Raw genomic sequence first — 22,613 nt, forward strand, 5'->3', positions numbered from 1 at the left:
TGGGACATGTTGTTCCACTGAGTGGTATTTCACAAATGATAACTTGAACCTCATCAGAAATGCATTAGCTGTGGTCCTCACTGGTAATTCAGATGTGACATTTTACCTACAGCACATTTAGAACCGCCACCTGTAATGTGCATCTAAAAAGCTGACACAAGTCCTCAAAGTCAAAGTACTACGGACTTGGCCGTAAAAATGCTGTGTACCTGAGTCCTTCAGATGATGATTTGAATTTCTATGCAACACAACTCTATTCTATGCGCACAAACTCAAAGGCTTGAACGCTTCACTAGACTCTGGATGTGTGCCTCCGCATCGTTATCTGTCTGTATTGCGTTCTTATGCATACACAACGGCACTTCTCTATTGTGTGCCTCATGAGACACAGGAGGTTGTCAAATAGATACACTCTAAAATAAATACACTCTAAAATATAGGCTGGAGATTTGTACTAAACACAATGGCAGATCAGTAAAATTATTCATAGACTATATTATGCATACTACAAAGGACATTGTTTTGATATTCAGCAGTCCAGAAAATTGAAGCAGGGCCACCACTGTTTCCATAAGGCTTTCCCATAAGAGCGATACATGTTACGAGAACTTTCTTTCTAAAAAAAACATGCAAGTGAAACCCATTGACATGCATGCAATAAAGGTCAGTCTCTCCCTTTTTCAATTTCTTCTTGTCATTACAGAGATAGGCGTCGTTCCTCTCTTAGATTCCTCTAAGCATACTAAAGAGGGGGTTTTCATCATCATAATGCATGTCATCTTTTCAGTTGCAGGATACTCTTTTTCAGGTGGCAAAGCAGACTTCCTTTTGATATGTTCATAAAGCGTGTCACACTAAAAACATGAAACAAGCTAAAAAAGAAAAAGACACTGACTTTTCTGTCGTGGTAGAGAAAGCAGAGAGGATGTCAGAGTGGTCTTTCCTCAACTGAAAAAATCTCTATATTTTGTCACCAAGTGTGTGTATATGTATGAATCAGTCACACACATCACATGTTGTCTTGATTGTGTGTGTGTGTATATGCAGGTATGGTTTTATGCCCAGGTATTTGCATAAGTACATGCATGCATTCTGCTCAGGATCACTGTCAACCAATTATTGAAGAAATCTGTATGCAAGGCATTTATTGCAAGGCTGCCATAATAAGCAGCGCGACAGGCAGTGCCCCAGAACTTCCTTTCTTGATTGGCATCCATACCGCGTCTGTCGACTGCCCTTGTCACTCCCCTTTCCTACCTATGGCACCGTTCGTTTTTTTTCTACTCAGTGCACACCACAGCCAAGGAGAGGGCAACTTAACACAGCATGGGAGGAATCAAATCACACAAAAATAACACACACCTCTCCCTCTCTGTGTGTCTTTTTCCTATGCGTGACAATGATATACATGGGTAGGGAGTAAAAGTCAAAGGAAGTGCACTGTAAGCATATGTATGTGTGGCTGGGAAAGTAGCACAAGGAAAAAGTACACTGTGTAAATCCCATCTCAGCCAAGGCAATTCCTTCATACATCGTTGGTGTCTTTGCCAGCTCAATTTGCATGACTTACAGTTCTCCACTGGTCCTTAAGTATTAGGTGAGATTCTACAGGACAAGGTTATGAACACACAGGGACCTCTCTCACACACAGCTTGGGCCTCGCTTACACCTGCAGACCCATATATCTCAAAGTCAGTCTGCTGAGCGAGCAGAGCTGAGAGTGCCAGCATGCAGCCTGGGGAGCACTCAACCACGGGTGTTAACTGGCACATGCAGAAATACTGAAACAAACACAGTAAATGTAATACTACACACACACAAGAGCAGGCACGTGCGTATGCCCACATGGTACAGTAGACTCAGATTCCATGTGTTTTTTTTTCTGTTGCATCTGAAAAGCTCCAAGAGGGCCAGCTGGTGGTGTGTCAGTTCCAGTTCCTGCGCTGGTCGGCGTATCGTGATGTTCCCGACTCCAAGAAGGCTTTCCTCAACCTGCTGGCTCAAGTGCACAAGTGGCAAAGAGAGTGTGGAGAAGGACGCACTGTTGTCCACTGCCTGTGAGTAATCTCTAAGCGACACGCGTCATGTACTAGAAATGAACAAAACAGAAATAAATTCAATTTCTCTCTGTAAAGGTCTCAGACTGTGAAATAGTGCTGTCGAAGACTGACATTTAAAAGTGCATTTTAAACCAAAAGCTTATTCACAGAGGGGAGCATCACAAAAAACTCTGTTAAAACATGGTAATCATAACCACATCTGTTTGAAGATGAGAGACTTGTCTCTGTGGTGTTTTGTGCGGTTTGGTGCAGCTCAAAGCTTTTTTCCATGACAGTATTTTGTAATGTAGAAAATCAAATTGTGGTTGGATTGTGCTGTGCTGTGGTGTAGTGTTGTGTGCTCCTCTGTTGTCCTAAGCCCCCCGAGCGCACACCCGCTGATGAATATGAATGTGCCGTCCAGCTCATTGCCAACGCGTCACACGTTCATCCCCACCACCCCCATCCGAAAGCACATCAGTCAGCGCTGTCACACAGTGTTACCCACGACAACCAGGAAAGAGATTATGGAGATCAAATCAATTATGGCTTAATACAGAATGCGATGGTTCTCACTACAGTAAATCCAGGACTGCCAAAGCGCTGACGACGATTGATTACCTTAATATTGCTTGTATACGCTGCAGAGGCTTCTATGCCCACCTTTGCTGCGTTTGTCTCAGGAGAGAGGAAGTGGATTGTCCTCCAGTAGTTTATTGATATTGCCTTTCATTTATGATGACCAGGACAATATTTCCGAGGAAATGTCACTGTGCTGTTATTTCTCAATTTTCTCCTCCTCACGGCTTTTCTCATGTTGCTATTTTTGTATCAAGATATTGTGTACAAAAACAGGGTTATCGGATTACTCTGCCCTGCTTATACTTTATTATAGTCTTCCAGAACCCACTTAAACAAATTAGATGGCCCATTCCCACTGGAGAGGGAGATATATTTGTGTATATTACTGGTGTATATACTGTACATATACAGTATATGCTGAACATTCAACATTATAGGATTTCAGCCTTTGGACATTGGATCTGGGTTGCATCATATTGACAGTCGAGGTTCAAACCTAAACTGATCTAATGTGAGGCCACTGCCATGGCTGTAGACTCTTAGGATAATCAATTATTATTATTATGTAATTTTTGCCCTTTGAAATATCCTTGTTTTAAATGTACTATATTAATAAGCTGTATAGTATGTGTCAATGAGTAGTCTTTGAGCAAAACGCTAACACTGGACATTGTTATAGTAAGGAAGCAAACATGCTGACTATAACAGTGTTAGCATGCTTAGGCTAAGCATGTATAATGTTTACTATTCACCATCTTAGTGTAGCATGCTAACATTTGCTAATAACACAAAGTCACACAAATGTCCTACGTCGATACATAGTAATCTTTTAGTCTACTTAAATGTGACTGCATTCATTCAGACTTGTTCTGTGTTGACAGTGGTTTGGAATTGTTACTAGGATCCGACCTAGTAAGGCCAACATGTTAAATTGTTGTCAGAATAACTGAAAGGGGTGCATGTTTGAATGGGGTTTTAGTTTAGCGTGTTTAGCATGCTCACATTAGCCGATTAGCAATAAATATAAAGTGACAAAATGTCATTAGTTTTGCAGGTATTTGGTCATAAACCAAAGTATTGGAAAAAATAAAATCTTGACATGATGATGGTGCTAGATAAGACATTTTTATTAAAAACCAATAATAACAACTCCGTCGTGGTAGCAGTAATTGTCAGAGAATCGCTGAAGTCAGCAGGATTCATCCTCTGGGGAACATGAATGTTTGTACAATTTCATGGCAGTCAATATAATACTGACATAGCTGTCACTAAAACCATGCCTCTAGCACAACTATAGCACAGCATCAAAGGATAAAAACAAATCTTAAATGAAATTTAAAAAAAGATAAGGAATCTATCCAAGATCTTTTCTTAAATGACGCTTCTCCACTGCAGTAATGGTGGTGGTCGCAGTGGGACCTTCTGTGCCTGCAACATCCTACTTGAGATGATCCAGTACCAGAACATGGTAGACATCTTCTATGCTGTCAAAACTCTACGCAACTGCAAACCCAACATGGTGGAGTCCCTGGTAAGAGAGTCTGTAAATAAATAAAACAATATGTTTTGAACTGACAATAATATTTCTGTAATTATCCCTGTGTTTTTATTAATTAATTGAAGAATATTGTATTTTTCCTAAGGATCAGTATCGATTCTGCTATGACCTTGTCCTGGAGTACTTGGACTGCTTTGAAGGGAGATAGCAACTAAATGTTTACCACAGCGGTGGTATTCCACGTGCTGGAGATTCGATTTAAGGCTACCCAGTGAGCCCCTCTACTTTAATGTTTGGACCTGTGGACTTGGCATTGAAGGAACTGCAAAGGAAAGAGATGGGGGAAAAAAACCTGGTCGAGGTTCTAACTTTTAACCTTTAATGTACAGCTGTGATTTCCTCCTTGTTGGTGATGTTTATCTCTTTTGATATTTTTTGTGCTTTTCTCGGTCCTCTTTGCCTCTTGGACTAAAGCTCCTTTTGTGCTAAGGGTTTCTGTAGCAGCAAAACAATATTCTGAGCTACAAAATGGACCTGACTATTCTGAAGAAGGGTCACCTTGGCTGTGTTTCATCATTTCATTCAAACAGCGAGGAGGGCTGCATGTAATTCCAGAGTTACAGCAGTGTTATCTGAACAAGGAAGCATTCTCTTCTCTTTTAAGAGCTACATACAACAGCAGTCCACTGTGGTTGTGGCATGACTTATCTACCATACCATAAACTGCCTTATTCTCTGATGATAGGACAGATTTATTCAAATCGCTGAATAAATCTAAAAGGTCTGGTGTACAAACAGCAACAAGAGATTTTAACAAGAGACCTGCAGCATTAGGATTAGACCAGCCCAGTCCTCAACAGTATTGATGCAGAAACTGTACAGTAGTGCAATGTGTTGTATTTTGCCATAATGTTTGTGCTGGATTACCATGTGTGCTATAGGTGGACATTTCCAGGGACCACAGCACTGGGCCTGGTGCCACCACGCAGAGATTTCCTGTCTCATTGCTGTCACAGTGCCAATCCCACTGACTGACTTGAATCCTCTCTTTACTTTGTTCTACTGCTTCATCTTGATATATGCCTAGAAAAACACAGTATGTACTGCATCAGCTAATGTTCTCACTCGAAAGTGATTGTGATAGTGATCTTTATGCCCAGCAAAGAAGGAAAAAAAGGAGCGAGTGGGGAAACTGTACCGACATGCCATAGTGGTGGTGGTGGTGTGAAAAATGATGTTTCATTAACGCCGTGGTGTTAAAGTGTCTAAACCAGTGCTGCGTTACAGGTTCGAGTCTATAACTCTTTTACCCCTGTGTTGTCTGAGGCATTTGGTTGTACTGTAAACTGTTGAAGCAAGCTAAGCCAGTCAGGGTAGAGGGTACATTTTGACAATTTTGACATGGACATTAGATGTTGTTCCTAGTGGTGTAAAATAAGTAAATAAATATACATAAATAACAAGGGGCATTAACATTGTGTAGAGGGAAAAACACTCTATTTTGCGTCACCACTCGCCACTAAAGATATTGGTGTTTTCACATCGGTGGTCATTTTTTAAATCTTAAATAAAAATGGTGTTTAAAACAGGAAGAATGGAGAGAAACAGTTGCCCACAGACCCTGCTGCTTAGTTATCAGAGATGTGATGGACAGACAAAATCTGCTATTTTTCACCTGCCGGCCACTGTCTGGAAACGATTGGGAACTGTTGATACCTGAATCAATGAAACAACCTCTGAAAAGACCCCCAACACACAGAGAGGAAGCTATTTTTCTTCATATTTTTCTCAACATTTTTGTTTCAGAACCAAGAAAACATCTATTCTACACTCCATCCCTTTAAAATTTGTAATGCTCCACCACATCCCCTGAAACTGCTTTAAGTGCAGGTTTTCAAGGAGGGTGGTAAAGGTATCACTCCAGGACCTGCCCCAATAAACAAGGAGAGACACCTTGAGGCCTGCAGAAGCTGAGAGATGGCAGCTAGGGCGAACTCTGCTGCTAATTTGCAGCTCACAGTCTGGTTTAGGTGGGAGCGCCAGAATATGTGAGGAATCTAACAGTATGCCAACATCACCAGGCTCCCACAGCTTCAGTGATAGGGCAGCTTCTTGTTGTTTTTGTTAGGTTTTTTTTTTTTTTTTTTTTTTTTTTTTTTTTTTGATGAGGATGAAGATTGAGATAGCTACAGTGTAGTCAGTGATCCGACCAAGGATCACTGAGGGAAGTGCCTGGACACTTTTTTCTGAGGGTGGAAGGAATGTGTACATACAGATGTATATTATGTTATGTGAATATTATATGAATAATATACTATATGTTTGCCCAGAGTAAAGACGTACAGTAAGTAACCACTACATAATCACAAAGCTGAATGTGCTGTAAATGACCATTTTGTGAGTTTATTGCCAGAACTTTTAACGCCCGAATACAAGCTCAGTCTCCCTAAGTGTTCATCCCAGCGCTCTGAGTAAATCAGATCTGTTAACGCATGTATGAAACCCACTGTCTGCTTTGCATTTCATTCAGTTCATTTTAAAATATCCCGATTCACGTAATTTATTTCAGCCGTTGTGTCGTCCAAGCAGCCACGACAACTGTGTGAGTGCATTGTACTTTTACCATTCCAAAGCTTTTTATTATGACTGCTCTCTGAGCGGCAGCGACTGCCCCGAGAGTACCGTTGATTTCACTTGTGTGTTTTCTGTATGAACCAATGGTACATGACTACTGTGTTTTTGACCATTGTGTTTGTGGGGGCAAGGTGTGTGTATTTAACGAGAGAGACAGAGAAGACAGATGTATTTCAGGGTCAGGACGGGGGTTTGTTCTGAAGAATAACAACGATCAACAATAAAAGAACAAAGGGGGAAAAAAAAAGAGATGTGTTGTTGTCAACTTGTCATTGGGTGTTCTGTCAAAAGTGCATACGTGGTTAAAAAATTCTGTGTAGTTTTATGATTGGTTTGTCAGCAGAAGCAGAGACTTTACAGCTGGACACGGACTTCCTGTCTATAAGCCTCTGACCCTCCTGCGGTTTCTCATCCGGATGTGGTCTTTTAGCGGCTCCCTTCGCCTTGAACCACATCGACCATTTGATCTCCCCCCTTCTTTTTAATCTCCAACCTCATTTCTTTCCCTTTCCCCTTTTCAACATACCTCTCCCCCACCTCTCTCTGTCTTCCTCCCCCACCCTCAGCTCCTCTTCCATTACTTTCATTTCTCCCTCTCATCCCTCTCCATCTCTTTCGCTTTGCTGCTCTGCCCAGAGTAAGGTGACTCCAGACCACAGACTTCCTCTCTCACCGACGGCTATGTTGAATAATGCAGCAGTCCTGCAAACTGATCCAGTGTTTAGCAGAGGGACAAGCCAGATTAATTAGAGGACAAGACCCCCTACTGTTGGGCTGAGGACAATGTAGGCCGTATGGATTCCCCCTTTAGATTATTTGGAGATTGTTTAAGCCACAATAACAGTCAGATGGGGTAACGCAGTGTGTAGGTAAATGTGAATGCTCTTTAGATTAGATTTTTCATTTGTCATATCAGTTAGAGGGAGGAAGAATGCATTATAGATTTAATGTGACACAGATAAGGAGCTTTTTCACCGAGGCAGGTCATTTACACTACCCCATTTAATATGTGCAAGATTTTCTCAATTTCCTTTTTCACCTGCAGAAAGCTATTACAGCATTAAATCCTTAAAAGGCTCCATCATCCTCTTACTACTTATATTTTGACCTGTGGTTTAAATTAGCAAGTAATTGGAATCTTATCATTTCATTCTGACGGTGTAATGACTGCCATGTGCCAGGTGACTTATCACTAGGCCAAGATCCAACTGGGTTTTGTCTTTTCTCTCTGGGCTTCCTGTTTTATATTCCCTCCACTGACAGGCTCAATGGATGTCAGCCTCTTCAATGGTCTCCCTGGTGAGTCTCACTCTCGCACTGGATTCACTCTCGTGGTGTTTCTGTAAAACGGCAGTGAGGTCCGACAGCCTGCGGTGTCAGCTGATGTTAGGAAGGGGGGTGAGATAAAGCTGATGACTGCTTTAAAGCAGTTTCTTAAGCCTTTTGTCCAACCGTTTATCAGAGAAAATGATCTTAATTAATACTTAGTTATAGTATGTATAACTAACTACTAATGTAGTTAGTTATAATTTAGTTATTTTTTGTTTAATTTTTGCTTGTTTTTACATTTTATCCAATACTACTAATTTCAAGCATTCATTTGTTACTGTTAGCTAGCTATTTTAACCATTTATCCATATTTTTAGCAATACATTTATGTTATTTTTAGCTAACTGTTTCAACCATTAATCCAATAGTTTTATCTCTTTCAACCATTTCTATTTTTGGCTCAGTATATCCTATCCTATGTCAACATTGTGTCCTTTGCTTTTAGCTTGCCATTTCAAACATTTATGCATTACTATTTACTATTTTGATAATAATCCATTAAATATAATACATTATCCATCACATAATAATTTGAATTATCTGTTACTTTTGGAAAATTCACAAAATTCATGTTGTCTCCTGTTTTAGTCAATCATTTAGCCTCTACTTTAAGATAACTATTTTTACAATTCATGACATAAAGGTTTTAAACCTAGTGGCGTAGTGTGTGTATTTGTATAGTTATTTTCAAATTTCATCATTATTTGCATAATAGGGATAGGGTATATGTTTGAAATCATAATATTTTTTACAAGTATTCTCAGTTTGAAATCACTGCTCTAAAAAGTGCACTCACTTGTTGCCAAATAGCTACAGAGACATGATACAGACTGTTAAACTCCTGAAGGTTTTAGTATTGGCAGAATGCTATATTTCAAAGCATGGTGTGTATCTTCCTAAATGTTAAATGTTTCTTCTTTCATGCCAAATGCTTTGGTAATAGAAGTAGATAAAATCCAATATTCTCTGGGAGAATATTATCACAAAAGCTTTTGTGGATGACCTTGTCCAAGCCTCAGTCGATAAGTACAAAGAGAAGATACATATCCTTTAACATTGCATAGAAGCATTGTTTGGGGCTTTTAGAGAAGAGATGATCTGTGTATTATATGATTTCTTAAAAGCAATTCAAATTTGTAAATAGGCCGCTATTCTCTGAGGAGAAATTCTTCTCCTCTGTACATTTTTCCTATAAAATGCACAAGGTGAAATGTGAACACAAGCGCATGCACACATTATCTTGTTTTACCATCCCGTTGGTACTCAACTTCTCCTGGATGGTGCTGAGGACAAGACAGGTGGCTTCAGCTTTGTGCTCAGCAGAGCGAGGACAGAGAGGAGCAGGCCAGATGGCTCTGTCCACCATGTCTCCTTGCTGGTTCTATTGCCGCAGACGATCTGACTGGAGCCCTTATCTCAACAGTGTGCTCTCAGCTCAGTGAAAGTCATGGTTCACATGAACGAGCGGAAGAGAGGGAGCTCCTGATGGTTCCAGCCCGGATCACTCAGGCAAACAAGAAGCCAGAGACAGATAACCGAAATCAGAGGACACATGAGTGACTCAACCGTCCCTTTCCCTCTTTATCAGTCTCACCTTTTGCTGTTAACGAACCCTGCAGTAGTTTGCTTTCCTCTGCGATGCCAGCCAACTTTAACTTAAAATGCTCTGACCTGTATCATTTTGTGGCCCTGAATTCAATAGTTGAATTAAGCCAGCAGAGGGAAACAAAACGGTTGGCATGAAATGGCCACTGTAAAATAAAACAAGGCTGAGAGGGGCTGTGAAATAAAATCCAGGAAAAGAATGGAGTTTGAGAAGTTGTAGTGTTGAAACATCAAGGTTTTAGACACAAAATCTGCCACCCCTCCCGTGATAACAATACAGGTGAAACAGAGGATGAAGTTATTTTGCTTCAAGGATAATCTCTAGTTGTTAGTACACGTATAGAGATGTTGAGCCTTGAGGGTTCTGGGGAGACGCTTGTAAATGATCTTATGTCAACATGAGCCATTTCTAGGTTGTGGCAATAAAGCATCTCCAAGCTGCCATAAATTTGAGAGATGGGCTTATCAAAAGGTCAGCCCTTTGAGGGACTGGCTTAGCAACTGGATTTATCCTTCAGTTTATTTAGAGCAGAAAAATGGGGCCACAAACGACGGCTGGCATCCATCATACTTCATTGTGATCCTTGACAAACTTCAACAAGAGCGGAAGTCTTTTTGATTTCCTGTAAGGTTAGTGAACAACCGCGGGGAATATGCCACGAGTCAAGAAAGTGCTTTCTTTTATTGCTTTAAGAATAATCAACTTACAAAAGTTCTTGGTAAAGCCCAGCCGGTGTCTATTGAAATAAAAAATAAATAAACTAAGCTTCTCTTTTTAGCTCGTGTCAAACACAGCTAATTACATGTCCACAGTTGAGTCTGCTTAGAATTGATTTCTGCCTTTGTATTTTTGGCAGCTGATTACACTTGTGGCTTTTTGTGATTTAGAAACCATTAATTCCCTCTGGTTAAAATGAAACCTGCTATCAACTTTCAAGGCACTTAAAAACAACAAAGCAAAGGCTTTCCTTCTCCTCCTTACAGTATTTGTTTTCATGTTTGTTTTGCTCAGTCTCCGGTTGCCCTTCTTCTCTCCCTTGATCCACCTCTCCTGTCCCTCCTCCCTCTCGTCTTTATCTCCCTCATTCTCTTCGTCTTTTTTTTTTTCCATCCCCTCTCTTCTCCTCCAGCGGTTGTTGAAATAGATGCAGCCACGAGAGGACAGTTGTGCAACTGATAGTACTACATTAACCTCAGGGAGAACAACAGTCGTCCTCTACTCTCTCATCTCTCTTCCACACCAGACACCCTCGAGTGCAGGATGCTGTAACCCCTTTGCCCCCCCCCCCATGACATCCCAGGAGACCTGCGTCCTCTGGTTCATGGAGCTCGGTAGCTGCAACATATCTTCCTTCTGCCATGGCTGAGTAATGCCATGCTAGTAGTCGAAAACAGTTCTCTGCATCCTCAATGAAAATGTGGCCCGCAACACTCCTTCTCAACACTTTGTCTTTCACACCTACGGTAAGTGGTGTCATCTTGAGTGTCCTCATTTCATTTAGCACCTCGGCCTGTGGAGAGTAGTCACACTCCTAATAAGCCTCCTATTTGTTTTATTTAGGAATTATCTGATTTACATTACACCTGGGAGGGGAGACAGCAAACAAAGGCAAACACTAAACAAAAATCTATTTCTGTAAATTGTCTGTTTATGTTGTCGACTGATTAGCGAAGATGAAGTACATATTGCCTTGGAATGGCCAAATTAAAGGCTGCAGCAGATGAATGTGAGCGAAACCAAGTCAAGCCAGTGCTTTAACATTAGCAAATGTCATCTTTTAGCTGCTTCATATTTTGAAGAAACATTATTTTTTATCTTAAAACTAACAAGATGTGTTTGTCCTTGTTAGAGTTCACAGAGTTCTGTTTTCAGTTTATGGTTAAACAGCATTAGCTTGAGCTTTAGCCTGCTACCTGAAACTACCATAAGGTCTGAAGATGATTATAATATTACATATGATTTAGACCTTTTATTTTTTAAAATGTGTTTTATTCTCATATCTGTAGATTGCTACTTACAGACATGCATCCTTGTGGGGTTCCTAACTTTAACCATCACAACTAAATGCCTTACCCTAACCCTAACACCCAAGTCTTAACCCTCAAACAACCATTTAAACTTGTGGGGTCCAGCAGTGTGGGTCCCCACAAAGCTGCTGGGGACCCCACAAGTATAGTGGAGTATAGTTATAGTCCCACCCCATGAATATAGTAAAAAGGCCACACACTGACACAACCCCACAAAGAAAGAGAATAAAAACAGTGAATACATACTGTTTGCACAAGGAAGCAATGTTGGCTCTTGGTATAATACTTTATTTCACATCATATTCATTTAATTTAATTTCTAATTTAGCACCTGTTCATTTAATGAAGTCTGGCAAACCTGACTGTCCTTCCAGCACCTGATTGCCCCCTACACCTGTGAGACATACTGGTTTTACTTCCAGCCATCCTCCTGTATGGTCAGTGAGAGAGTCTGACTGACTGACTGACTTGGCTACAAATTGGTCTCCAGGCTTTAAGAGTCTTGTCTCTTGCCTAAAGAGAGCAACTGTCAGCGACATGTTCTGGTCTTTCACAACCTTCAAACCTAATTAGAGAGAAGGAAAGAGCTATTTCTCTTCATCTCTCTCTCCATGGCTTTTCCATTTAATGCTGCGCCTGGACCACAGAGCAGTGGGGGGATTATGCTGTCGTGTCATGTAGGCCGAGCACTCGGCTCTACATGCATGCAGATATGAACTCTTTAATATTTCATTCCACAGGTCGGGCTGCTCGTCCTTACTAGAAGAATACCTTTTTGCAGAAACAAGAAAAAAGTCTTCTGGGACTGCTGTCAGACAGGATAATAACAGAATAATTCATGGCCCTGTTTTCCCTATATTTGACTGTCTCGCTTCTTTTTTTTGTTTCTGTGCCACCTTCTATCAGTTTCACTCCCACTACTACAATTTCCCTTTCTGTCCTATTCTTTTTTAAAGCCTTCTCACCTTTCTCTCTCGCCATCTGTATGTGTTTCCCTTTTTGTAAACTTTCGTCTCTTGTCTTTATCACCTCACCTTCATCTTTCCTTTTTAGCACTCTTGTCCTTTTCTTTTTCCCCCCTCGCAGTGTCTCACCTGCTCTGTGTCAGGTAAGAAGACTGGTGGGAGGTGGGAGTCTCTGACAGCTGCTGGAACGTCTGCAGAGTGGGGATCTCGCCTGCCCTCTCGTCAACTGTCTCCTCCGCCGTGTGCGACCCGGGGAGGGGGTGACGGGGTCGTGACATGCTTTGCCGAGACATGTTTTTGATGTTGTTGTGTCAGTCAGAGTGGAGAGAACAGCAGCCTCAGTGGGGGCCACCTTCACACTACGTACTGTTAGAGGCAGACTGCTCTGCACCTGTCACGGCATCAGCAGCCATGCAGAGCATTCCAATTTAGTATCGGCAATATGGCTCAAATCAGTTATATTGGAAGTGTAATAGATATTTGTTTTGTGTTGTCGCTGCTGTTTGAGCAGCTGCTGCTTCAATTTTTCATTTGATTGTAGAGTGATTGAAGAGAAAAATATAGAGAGGAAAACTGAGTTCACTTATAAAAAACAGAAAAGTTGCACTCTCCTAGGTGTGAACAACAGCTGGATTTTTGGCTCTGTGCTTAAGCATTGTTATTTAAAGACCAAGTTCACTGATGCACTGTGGCATCCCTAACTCCATGTTTGATGTTAATCTGCTGGAATGAGTAGAAAAACAGGAAAACATTGAACCGTGCTGCGTATTGCATTGAGCTTGACATGTGTCTCTAAAGTGGCAACAACTGACTGTAATTACCATGAATGGCTAAATGCATGCTTGCATTATGGATGGAAGAAAAGCTGGTTACGTGATTCCCTTATCATTGCCGCCTGATGGCTGCTTTTCTTCCCCTTGTCGTCTTGCAGTGAATGTTATTCATAAAGAAAATGGCACGTCGTAGGGTCAGTGGGAGGAGGGCGCCTGCTGCGACAAGTCCTGTGATGTCCGAGCAACGTGTGAGAGGGAGAATATGTCTGTGAATTTTTTTACTGCTTGCTGATGTTTATCTCCGTTTCGATTCTGCTCTTGTCAGTGGGCTGTAATAGCCCTCACCAATGGGGCCGCTTCAGATGCAGATTAAATGCACACAGACAAATGAGGAGAGTTCACTCTACACAAACACATCAGATCCTGTTAGACAACAGAGGTAGAGGCACTGGATAATGCTCTCTGTTTGTGTCTAGCAACATGTGTGCGCCCCCACTGTGAGAAAAAAACCTGGTTTTTGGCTTCTGTTGGACGACAGGGTGAGAGTCTCTGACGTGTTCAGTGATTTCGACTGGGGTCGAGGCTCGGGACGTTGATTGGCTACCCCAACCTGCATTTTACCTCGTCAAAGATGTTGACAGCATCTGTGACTGGATGTGAGAGATTGTAGGTTCTCTGTGTGTGGAGTGTTTGAGTGATGAAAAGAAGAGGGGAAAAAAATCAGGTCGAATATGAATAGGGGGTTGCATGAGGATGGGGCTCTCAGTCTGCCAATGCCTCATCTCCTCGCAGACATGCACCATTAGGGGTGAAACAACAGGGGATCTCGTCTGATCTCCTTAGAACAAATGTTAACTCCAAGACTTTGGGCCATTAAGAAAGGCTATTTGTCACATTGAATTCAAATGAGATTAATCTGTAGTTTTTTCTGCTAATGCATATAGGTTCTAATGATGCTTTTCATTGTAACATCACTCTCTTGTGGCTCATTGTGGCGGTGACCGCGTTGATGGGGGGTTACTTCATTATGTTTGTAATGATGTTAATAGCAGTGACTGTGGTTAAGATATGTTAAGTGTATTGCTCCAAAGAAAAATGGCTGTGACATAGAGGGTACAGTTTGTCTGATTTTAATGCAACAGGACTCCACATGGACCTTTTTCTCAGGTTAAGGTGTAAATTGAATAGTACACCTTCATCCTTGTGTCAAACTGAGAGAGTGAAACATTCCCTTGACCTCCCAAGTTTCCATCCTGGATCTCTGTAACACCTGCATAATTAGCTGTGCAACTTGACAACAACACACACACATACACAGACAAACACACAAACAAACCCTCTGGCATTCACTCAGACTTAAACAAAAGTGGTTTGTGTGCATGCAGATTCAGAGACAGGTGCACATGCATTATACTATATATACACATGCATGCCCAGTTTTCATCCAACACAGTATAAGAAAAGACACAAAATATGTTCAAATTAGTGTTTTCTGTTGATGCAACAGTTTCTTGAGCTGACTTTTAGTCATTCCTCACCACCTGTTTTTTTCCCCTTGTTTCTAAATAGTTCAGCATTTTCTCACCTGCCTCTGAGCTTTCATGGTTCTGGCTCTTGGGCTTTGTGAAAGCTGCTGCTTAGAGATTGTTTGCAGCCGCAGACACTTCCAGCTCAGTTCCAGGGGAAAGGAAAAGCAATTCCATGCTTGGGCCACAGTGAATCCGTCTCTGTCAGTTCCGCTTCTTGATGCCCTCAAATCACATTCCCCCACCCCATCCCATCCCGCTTTCCCATCAGCCTTTGCTGTTCTGTGATCAGGGAGTGGGAGAGCATCAGCCCTAGGAGTGAAACGAGGATGCGCTTTACATGCTCCCTTACTGTACTATCCCCCTTGATGTCATTCACTTCTGTTCGCTGGCACTTACAATTTCCCACTCTGCAATGAAACTCTATACTTCATGCAGGAGTAGTTACAGCCTACAGTTATAATATACCTTCTCCTTTGTCTATCAGGCTGCATGAGGCTAGTTGTCATTCTATGATGAATACACTTGATTCAGCTTTACTACCCCAAATTCGTTCTTTGACACTGCAGTAAAAAAATATCTTGTGTGATAGAAACAAGCTTGTAAAATGTGCATATGTGGTGTCTGCAATGTTTTCCCGAGAACTAAAATAAATTCTATTAGAGTTTTATGCCTGTGTTTTATGAGATGAGCAGCTTTCCAAGTCTTTTGCCAAGACTGTTTCTCAAAACTATTAATACTTCGCCGTGCTTTTCATGTAACAGATGATGTATGAATAGCACCAACTTTACAAGTACTTTATCAGTTTTGCGAGGTCAATATTTAGGTCCTTTCTTGATAAGCTTGAAAGTCACACACCGCTCTGAGCTGCTGGCGCTCCACATATCTCGCAGTTACTTGTGTCAGTGAGTTGACGAGAGGAAACCTGTAGATGTGGCCTTTCACAGCAGGTCAGTACCTGCGAGTTTATTTTTGAATTGCATTTGTCCTGCAAATCACTTCCTGACGCTCTCATCAAAGCATCTTAACTAACCAGAACTGATTGCTGTGCAGTAAATCTTCATCCCTATATGGGCAGAAACTCAAACTTGTCATCTTGAACTTTTACTTCCGATTCATTTTACCCTCAAACTCGAGCATTTTATCATCGCGCCTTTGCCTGGTGACTAAATTTGTTGCTTTGCCTTTGTAGAAAACAGTGACACATAATTTTTGAAAGTGATGAAGGCACACAGAATGATTGATGGCGGCATATTGGATGGGAAAATAACGTTCTGGACCGTTAATTTTACCAAGTCAAGGAAGCAGCCTCAGACTGTCAACACAGGAAATGAGTAGGATTTATCTCTGGCCTAGTGTCTGGGTAGCTCCCTTGCACTGGGTGCATTTACAGGGACCACTGTGATGGGTTTCAAAGGATGTGTTGTACATGTTGTATAAGCCTTAAGACAAACACGGACTTTGAAAAATGACATTGTTATTGCCTGTTATTATTATTGTCGGCAGCATTGTTAGTGCAGCAAACAGGAAGATGTAAAAACACACTGAACTTATGTAAAGGTCATTTTTTGCATTTTCCACCAAAGCAATGCAGGACGCTGGAGGCTGACTTGGGGTCAGCTTCTACCGCCCTGTTGTCAGTCTGCCTACCCCTTCCTGATGCAAGACATGTTTTGTATGAGCACTATACCCCATCTTTTTCCTTTGTCAACACAAACAGGTTATCGCGCTGCGCAATGCAACAACAAAAGCTTTTGCAAAAATGAAATACCCATGCAGATGTAGACGTATTTTAGATGCGCTGTGGAGCTCTACTGCATTCAGCAGCCAATGTTACAAGGTGAGCACAATCACAGTACTAATGTGCAAACGGGAATATAAAGTGGTTAACTGGATATATGACTATTGGCAGCAGTAACATTCCTATCATGACCCACTACACAGCAGCAGACAACATATTTGCATAACCTTAGACTGAGAGATTGATATGTATGTAAGGCACAATGGAACCACAAGGTGCTACATCAGAGTGTATGCTAACGTTAGTGGCTCTGTCCTGCTCTACTCGATTTGGAGAAGTTAATACTCCAGCAATGCCAGCCATACTTGTTATTCAAAATAGGTATTTATGTTTGCCTAAAAGTCTTTTATTTTTCTTTAAAGAGACATATGCTGTTTGAAAGAATGAAATAGAGTATGAAATGCAATCTCTCTCTCTCTTGTCCCAGTAGATATGTATGGTTATGGTCGAAAGAATTAGGAGTTCCTCAACATTTTTACTTGTTGCACTTAACCTAGCTCCACACTGCAATACAAGGCACTTGCTGTTTTTTCTTTTGCAGAAGATTAATTAATTAAATGTAATAACATGTATGCAGCCTTCAAGTGCATATTTAAGACTCCTTGTATGGGGGTGGGGGGTAAGCTGGAAACATTAAAAAGTCAGCTGGAGTAACCACCTCATGGAGCTAACGTTAGCTTAATTAGTCAGCTAGATCCAGCTCCCAGTGGCAGTTGACATTTCAGGCAGAAACTATGAATTTCGAGTGGTAGTTCCGCTGCTGTTATCACTGTAAACTGCACATGTGCCGTGCTAGAGTGGAAAGCTTGACAGGTGTGGCAATGGTAACTAAGGCAAGGGGGCACTTAGTACATGCTTATATGGTCAATGTCTGAGAAAATATAAAGTCTTCAGAGGCACCACAGACACATCTTTTCCAACTCCACAGTGGTTAGTCATATGCAATTACTGCCTAGACATGAAAAAAAGATCATCTCTATGTCTCTCTGATATCCTATAGTCAAAATCTGTATTAAAAACATCAAACCACATGTATTTTTATACAAAGTGATATATATATATATATATATATATAGGGATTTTTCTTTCGTTATGGTCTTACATACCTTCAGAAATGTATATTTGCCGTAGCCCCTGCAGGAGTTTGGAGTTATCATAGCATCACTGTCAGGGATCTTGTACAGTTTCAGATGTGATTGGTCTCCATGAGAGCAGAACAGAACTGATGTGAGATGACACACATATTTTCCCCATGACACTTCTGTCTCCTCTCACATAAGTCACTGTCAGTGACCCCTGAGTCAGGAGAGAGGTGTGAGGGAATCATACACCCTCTCACAGAACTGCCGATAAATCTCGCTGTGAGGTGTGACAGCACCAGTGTCTCCTCAGGGTGACGTACTGGTGGGCGCAATTTTTCTCACAATGTTGATGGTGGCTTTTTTTTTTTTTTTTTTTTGTGAGACTGTAATCTTAAGTTGCTTTCACACAGGAATTCAGAGATATTGCCAGGTTCATTTATCCGTGTAACTTTGTGATTTTTTGTCAGTCACACATTAGGTGGCCCATGTTAAAATGTGGTGTCAAATCTGCTCCCAACATGACATCAGCATTTACTTGCACTTACTTGCACTGATATCGGAATTGGGTACAAATTGGGTGCTCATTTATAACAAACATAATTAAATATCTGTTGACCTTGGTAGCTAAATAGATTTAGTTTAATTGACCCCTCTATCAAAACTAATAAATAAATGTTGCCTTTAGAGACCTGTATCAACTCTTTTGGTGCATCCCTTTCAGCTTTTTTTCCCTTTTTTTCCCCGGTTCCATATGAACTAGAACTGATGATTAACAATATGTAGTTCCGTTAATGAATAATTTTATAGATAAAATTCTAAATCTGTAATTGTTATGCCTGGGACACAATATTCACAATACTATTGAAAAATAAATCAGAGAGGATTGGATCTGAGGATTGGCATTGACACAGACATATTGCATCAAAAACATTCAAATGATATCCATACAGATGTGTAGCTGCTCACCTCTGGATACAACTATTATTAAATAGCTTGAACTCTGCCACTCTTTACCTGCACCAGATGAGGAGCGCTGCCACAGCGTCTTAAATTATGAACATATGTTGAAGGCCAAAGAGTAGGTGTGTTTTTGTTGTCAGGATATGTACTGGCACAGCAGCTGCTTCCTTTGTTCTGAACAGACAACATCTCTGGTTTGATCCATTTACTATTAACACCCCGTCAATCACACAGGCTTCTCATTCAGGGAAAAATATAAAAAGATGGCCTGAATCATTGCTTGCAGTCCTGGGGCTTGAACTCAATCTGCACTGCAGAAAAGCAGTGGCTCCACACAGACCATGATAGAGAGACATTGTAGAGTCCTGGCATAGTAGATTGCTACACAGTTACACTGTTATCCTCAGGAGAGAGAGGTGAACAACAGGAAACTGTAGCTATTATTTCTACCTTGTTTGTAATTTCAGTCTAGACATGACAGGAGAGTGGCAAGTGAGGTTGTCCATTATGGCCTCAAAAGAAGAGTGTAGTATATAACCTTTAAGAGTGCTTTGAAAGCACGACGCCGCTCCACAGTCTGCACAAATTTTGTTCCAAGCAAAAGCAAGAGAGTGAGCTTAGCTATTTAACATACACATGCACCTTAATTTATTTGGGATGACACAATGTCACTACTACCAGAGAGAGAAAAAACATTCTACCTCTGCAAAAGACGTCCACAGGTCTCTGAAAGAGTTGATGGTCTGTAACTGCTGCAAATAATAGTCAGTTTGCTAATGGAGGTGGCTAATGAAATCACAGATCCAACTGAAAGTCTAGTGAGGAGGTTATAGCATGATGCAACATGCTGTAATCATGTTAGTTTCATTAGCGTTGTTGGTTTGTCAGTCACTTTTAGCAACGTCATCAGTCTGAAAAACACACCAATTCCCTTATGTCATCTCCCTACCTAGTAGCCCCTAGCCCTCCCCCTCCTCCTAGCCATAACCAAATCAGTATTAAATGACATGCAAAATGTCCTGGAAGTGGCATGCTATTTATACACAATTCCACAAGAACATGTTAAAATCTTCCATAGTGTAACTAAACAGCTAAAAATGTTGGGTTTTGAGCTTTTTATCACAAAACAGCCTGCAGTTTAAAATGTGATTTTGGGCTGCAAGATATCTAAGAACTTATCAAAGTAAGTAAAATTCTTCACAAATATTCTAAGCATTTTGTAATACTGGACAGTAGCTGCATTCAGCACGTTGATCTAAGCCAATACATATAGAAGACAATCTGACTTTTCATAACAGGGAAAGCTCACATGTAACTAATATCTTTACCCAGGTGTCCCATGAGCCAAAGGGCCAACATGCACAAGCCCATTCATTAAATGTTATTAATTACACCTGTGCTTGCGAGTGTAGTGTGTCGTATTTGTCATTGACTAACATCTATTTATCACTGTGATGCGTGATACAATAAGGAAACCAAAGTAGCACAATCAGATTATACAATGGCTCCTGTCTGATTAAACTTTGTGGGAATTTTGTCCCGATAATTAAGGCTCAAACGATTTTAATGAACTCACTCAGAGACACTTAGCACCACACGGCGCTACGTGCTACTGACAGGGGAGCTTTTAGCTTTACTTAAAAATCAGTTCTCAGCACAACTGGTAAATGCTTCTTTGTATTTTTTCAGATATCTGAAGGGAAATTAACATTAATTCTTTCATTTCTGCCCCAACTACCAAGGTAAGCCATTATTTTGATCTTACATATTTAACTGGCTATTCATGTGACAAAAATTCATTTATTTTTGCAAAAATAGTGTGGGTTTGGATGGTGGGTGTCATGGCCTCTGACTCAAATCCCATTAAGGATTCCACTGTACATCTATAAAACACAAAATACTAATATTTTTTTATTAAACCTATCCACATTTAGAGTTTTGTGTTAGAAGACAGACAGAGAGAGAGAGAGAGAGAAGCACAGCAATTGTCACACAGGAAGAAAATGCTTTGCCTGGTCTACTCCATCAGGGACAGATGGAACAGGACTCAGCACACACAGATCTGCTCCAGACGCAGCGTATCTAACCACACATATGACAGTATGTGGGCACATGCTACTGAAACCACCAGCAAAGCCTTTGCGCTTTGGCAGTATGAAGATATTGTGTCTTGAATATGTTGCAGTGCCCCAGAAGGCGACAGTATATAACAACATGGACATCAACAATTGAAATACCATTTATTATAATTCATTTTCAAAAAATGAACAATCTTAAGGGCATTTATTGTTGTTTGTCTTAGTTGGTTTTTAATGTAGATGTGATAGCTTTGGTTAATATCAGAGGTGTAATGATTCAGGACTTTGTTTTGTTTTATTTTACCTTCGTACAAGATTAGATTTAGGGAATAATAACCTTGCAATAACAATATAATTAACCTTGCTCGATCCTCATAAGAGTTTAACAGTGCAGCTGACAGCATGATGCAGTGGGTATGTGACCAGGACTTTACAAATGAAGAGATAATTAAAAAGGGATAGATCTCCAACCAGGGCTTCTATAATGACCCTTCAAAGACATAAACAACTCTCGTTATGACTGCGCCAACAAAGTCTCCATCAAGATCAGGGTATAATTAACAGGAACAGCATAAATGTTTAAATCCATTGATCTTCCAGTTTTACCACCCACAGCTGGTTGTTCTTGTGCACCCCGTAGGCTCAAGCCATTAGTCCTCTGACTAAAGCATCATAAAAAATAGAAATTCAGCGGCTCCGAGAAGCAACCATTAAAGCATGGTTATGTCTGAAACTGTCATAGACATTAGAATGAGAGAGACAAGTTTTAAACAAACAAACAAACAAACAGGCAGGGAAACTTCCCGAGGGGTGTGTGGGGGGGGTATTTAATCACACAAAATCCCACTCCTTTGGATTTCCACCGAAGCTGAAGTTGAAGTCCTTGAGTTGATGTTGACTGCACCATCTGCTTTGGATGCTGTGGGAGGAGGGTCTATCATCTGTTGAATCTCAGTTTCCTCATCCTCAAGCAATCTGGTCAGGCCTATTCTGATGCTGAGTACCCAGGTGTTCCTAGTCCTTTTAAAGGACAAGTGGTTCCAAGTATGGACTACATACATTTCATAATACCTGAATCCCTAAAGCATATGCTCACTTTACTTCTCAATGTGTTGCAGAATTGAAACCATGCTTTAAAATATATTGACTCAGTCATAAAAAGAAAAGAGAAAGAGAAGTGTATTTTTTTTTCTCTTTCTCTTCTTGACAGCAATCAGGATCGCATTTCTCAACAGCAAATGGAGCTGACAGCGAATAGAGGAGGTACAGTGATTTTGGCTCAACCACTCAGCTCAGCTTACCTGAAAGACATTTTTTGAGCTGTTATGGAAATGGGAGAGCAGTCTGGTGGGGAGGGAGTGAGCGGTACAGACAACCCCTGTAATCTTGTCCAGTGTTGAAACTTGGTCCTCTGCTAGATGAGCTATGATATTACACAAAATGACCCCTGGTCCATCCGGAAGACCCTCACATCTATAACCGACTGCAAAGAAGAGGATAGGGTCTGTTTCAGACTATGATACTGAAAGCCCGACTCTTTAAACTCTAGTAGTTGAGTATAATTTAGCTGCCACTGTATAATGGACTTTTTGGTTGTGCTAAAATATTTTCATAGAGAAGAGGTTTGCATTTTAAGCATTCAAGCTCTGAAATCATACCACTTCTGTTAAAACAAATGTAAACGAAATTACCTGTTTTTCAGCTCTGTCACTG

General features: G+C 40.9%; 1 protein-coding gene across 4 annotated transcripts in view; it reads left to right on the forward strand.

Moving 5' to 3' along the window:
- ptprub (protein tyrosine phosphatase receptor type Ub) overlaps positions 1–6,998 on the forward strand; it is a 149,223-nt gene extending 142,225 nt beyond the window's left edge. For all 4 annotated transcript variants that reach the window (XM_018686786.2, XM_018686795.2, XM_018686803.2 and 1 more), the window contains 3 exons: positions 1,900–2,057; positions 4,017–4,152; positions 4,265–6,998. In XM_018686786.2, the coding sequence (XP_018542302.1) occupies positions 1,900–2,057; positions 4,017–4,152; positions 4,265–4,327 (357 nt within the window). In that variant the 3' untranslated portion in view covers positions 4,328–6,998. The remainder of the gene's footprint in view (positions 1–1,899; positions 2,058–4,016; positions 4,153–4,264) is intronic.
- Positions 6,999–22,613: the final 15,615 nt, after the last annotated feature.

Source organism: Lates calcarifer, linkage group LG15 (genome assembly GCF_001640805.2).
Source record: "Lates calcarifer isolate ASB-BC8 linkage group LG15, TLL_Latcal_v3, whole genome shotgun sequence".
Taxonomy (NCBI): Eukaryota; Metazoa; Chordata; class Actinopteri; family Centropomidae; genus Lates; species Lates calcarifer.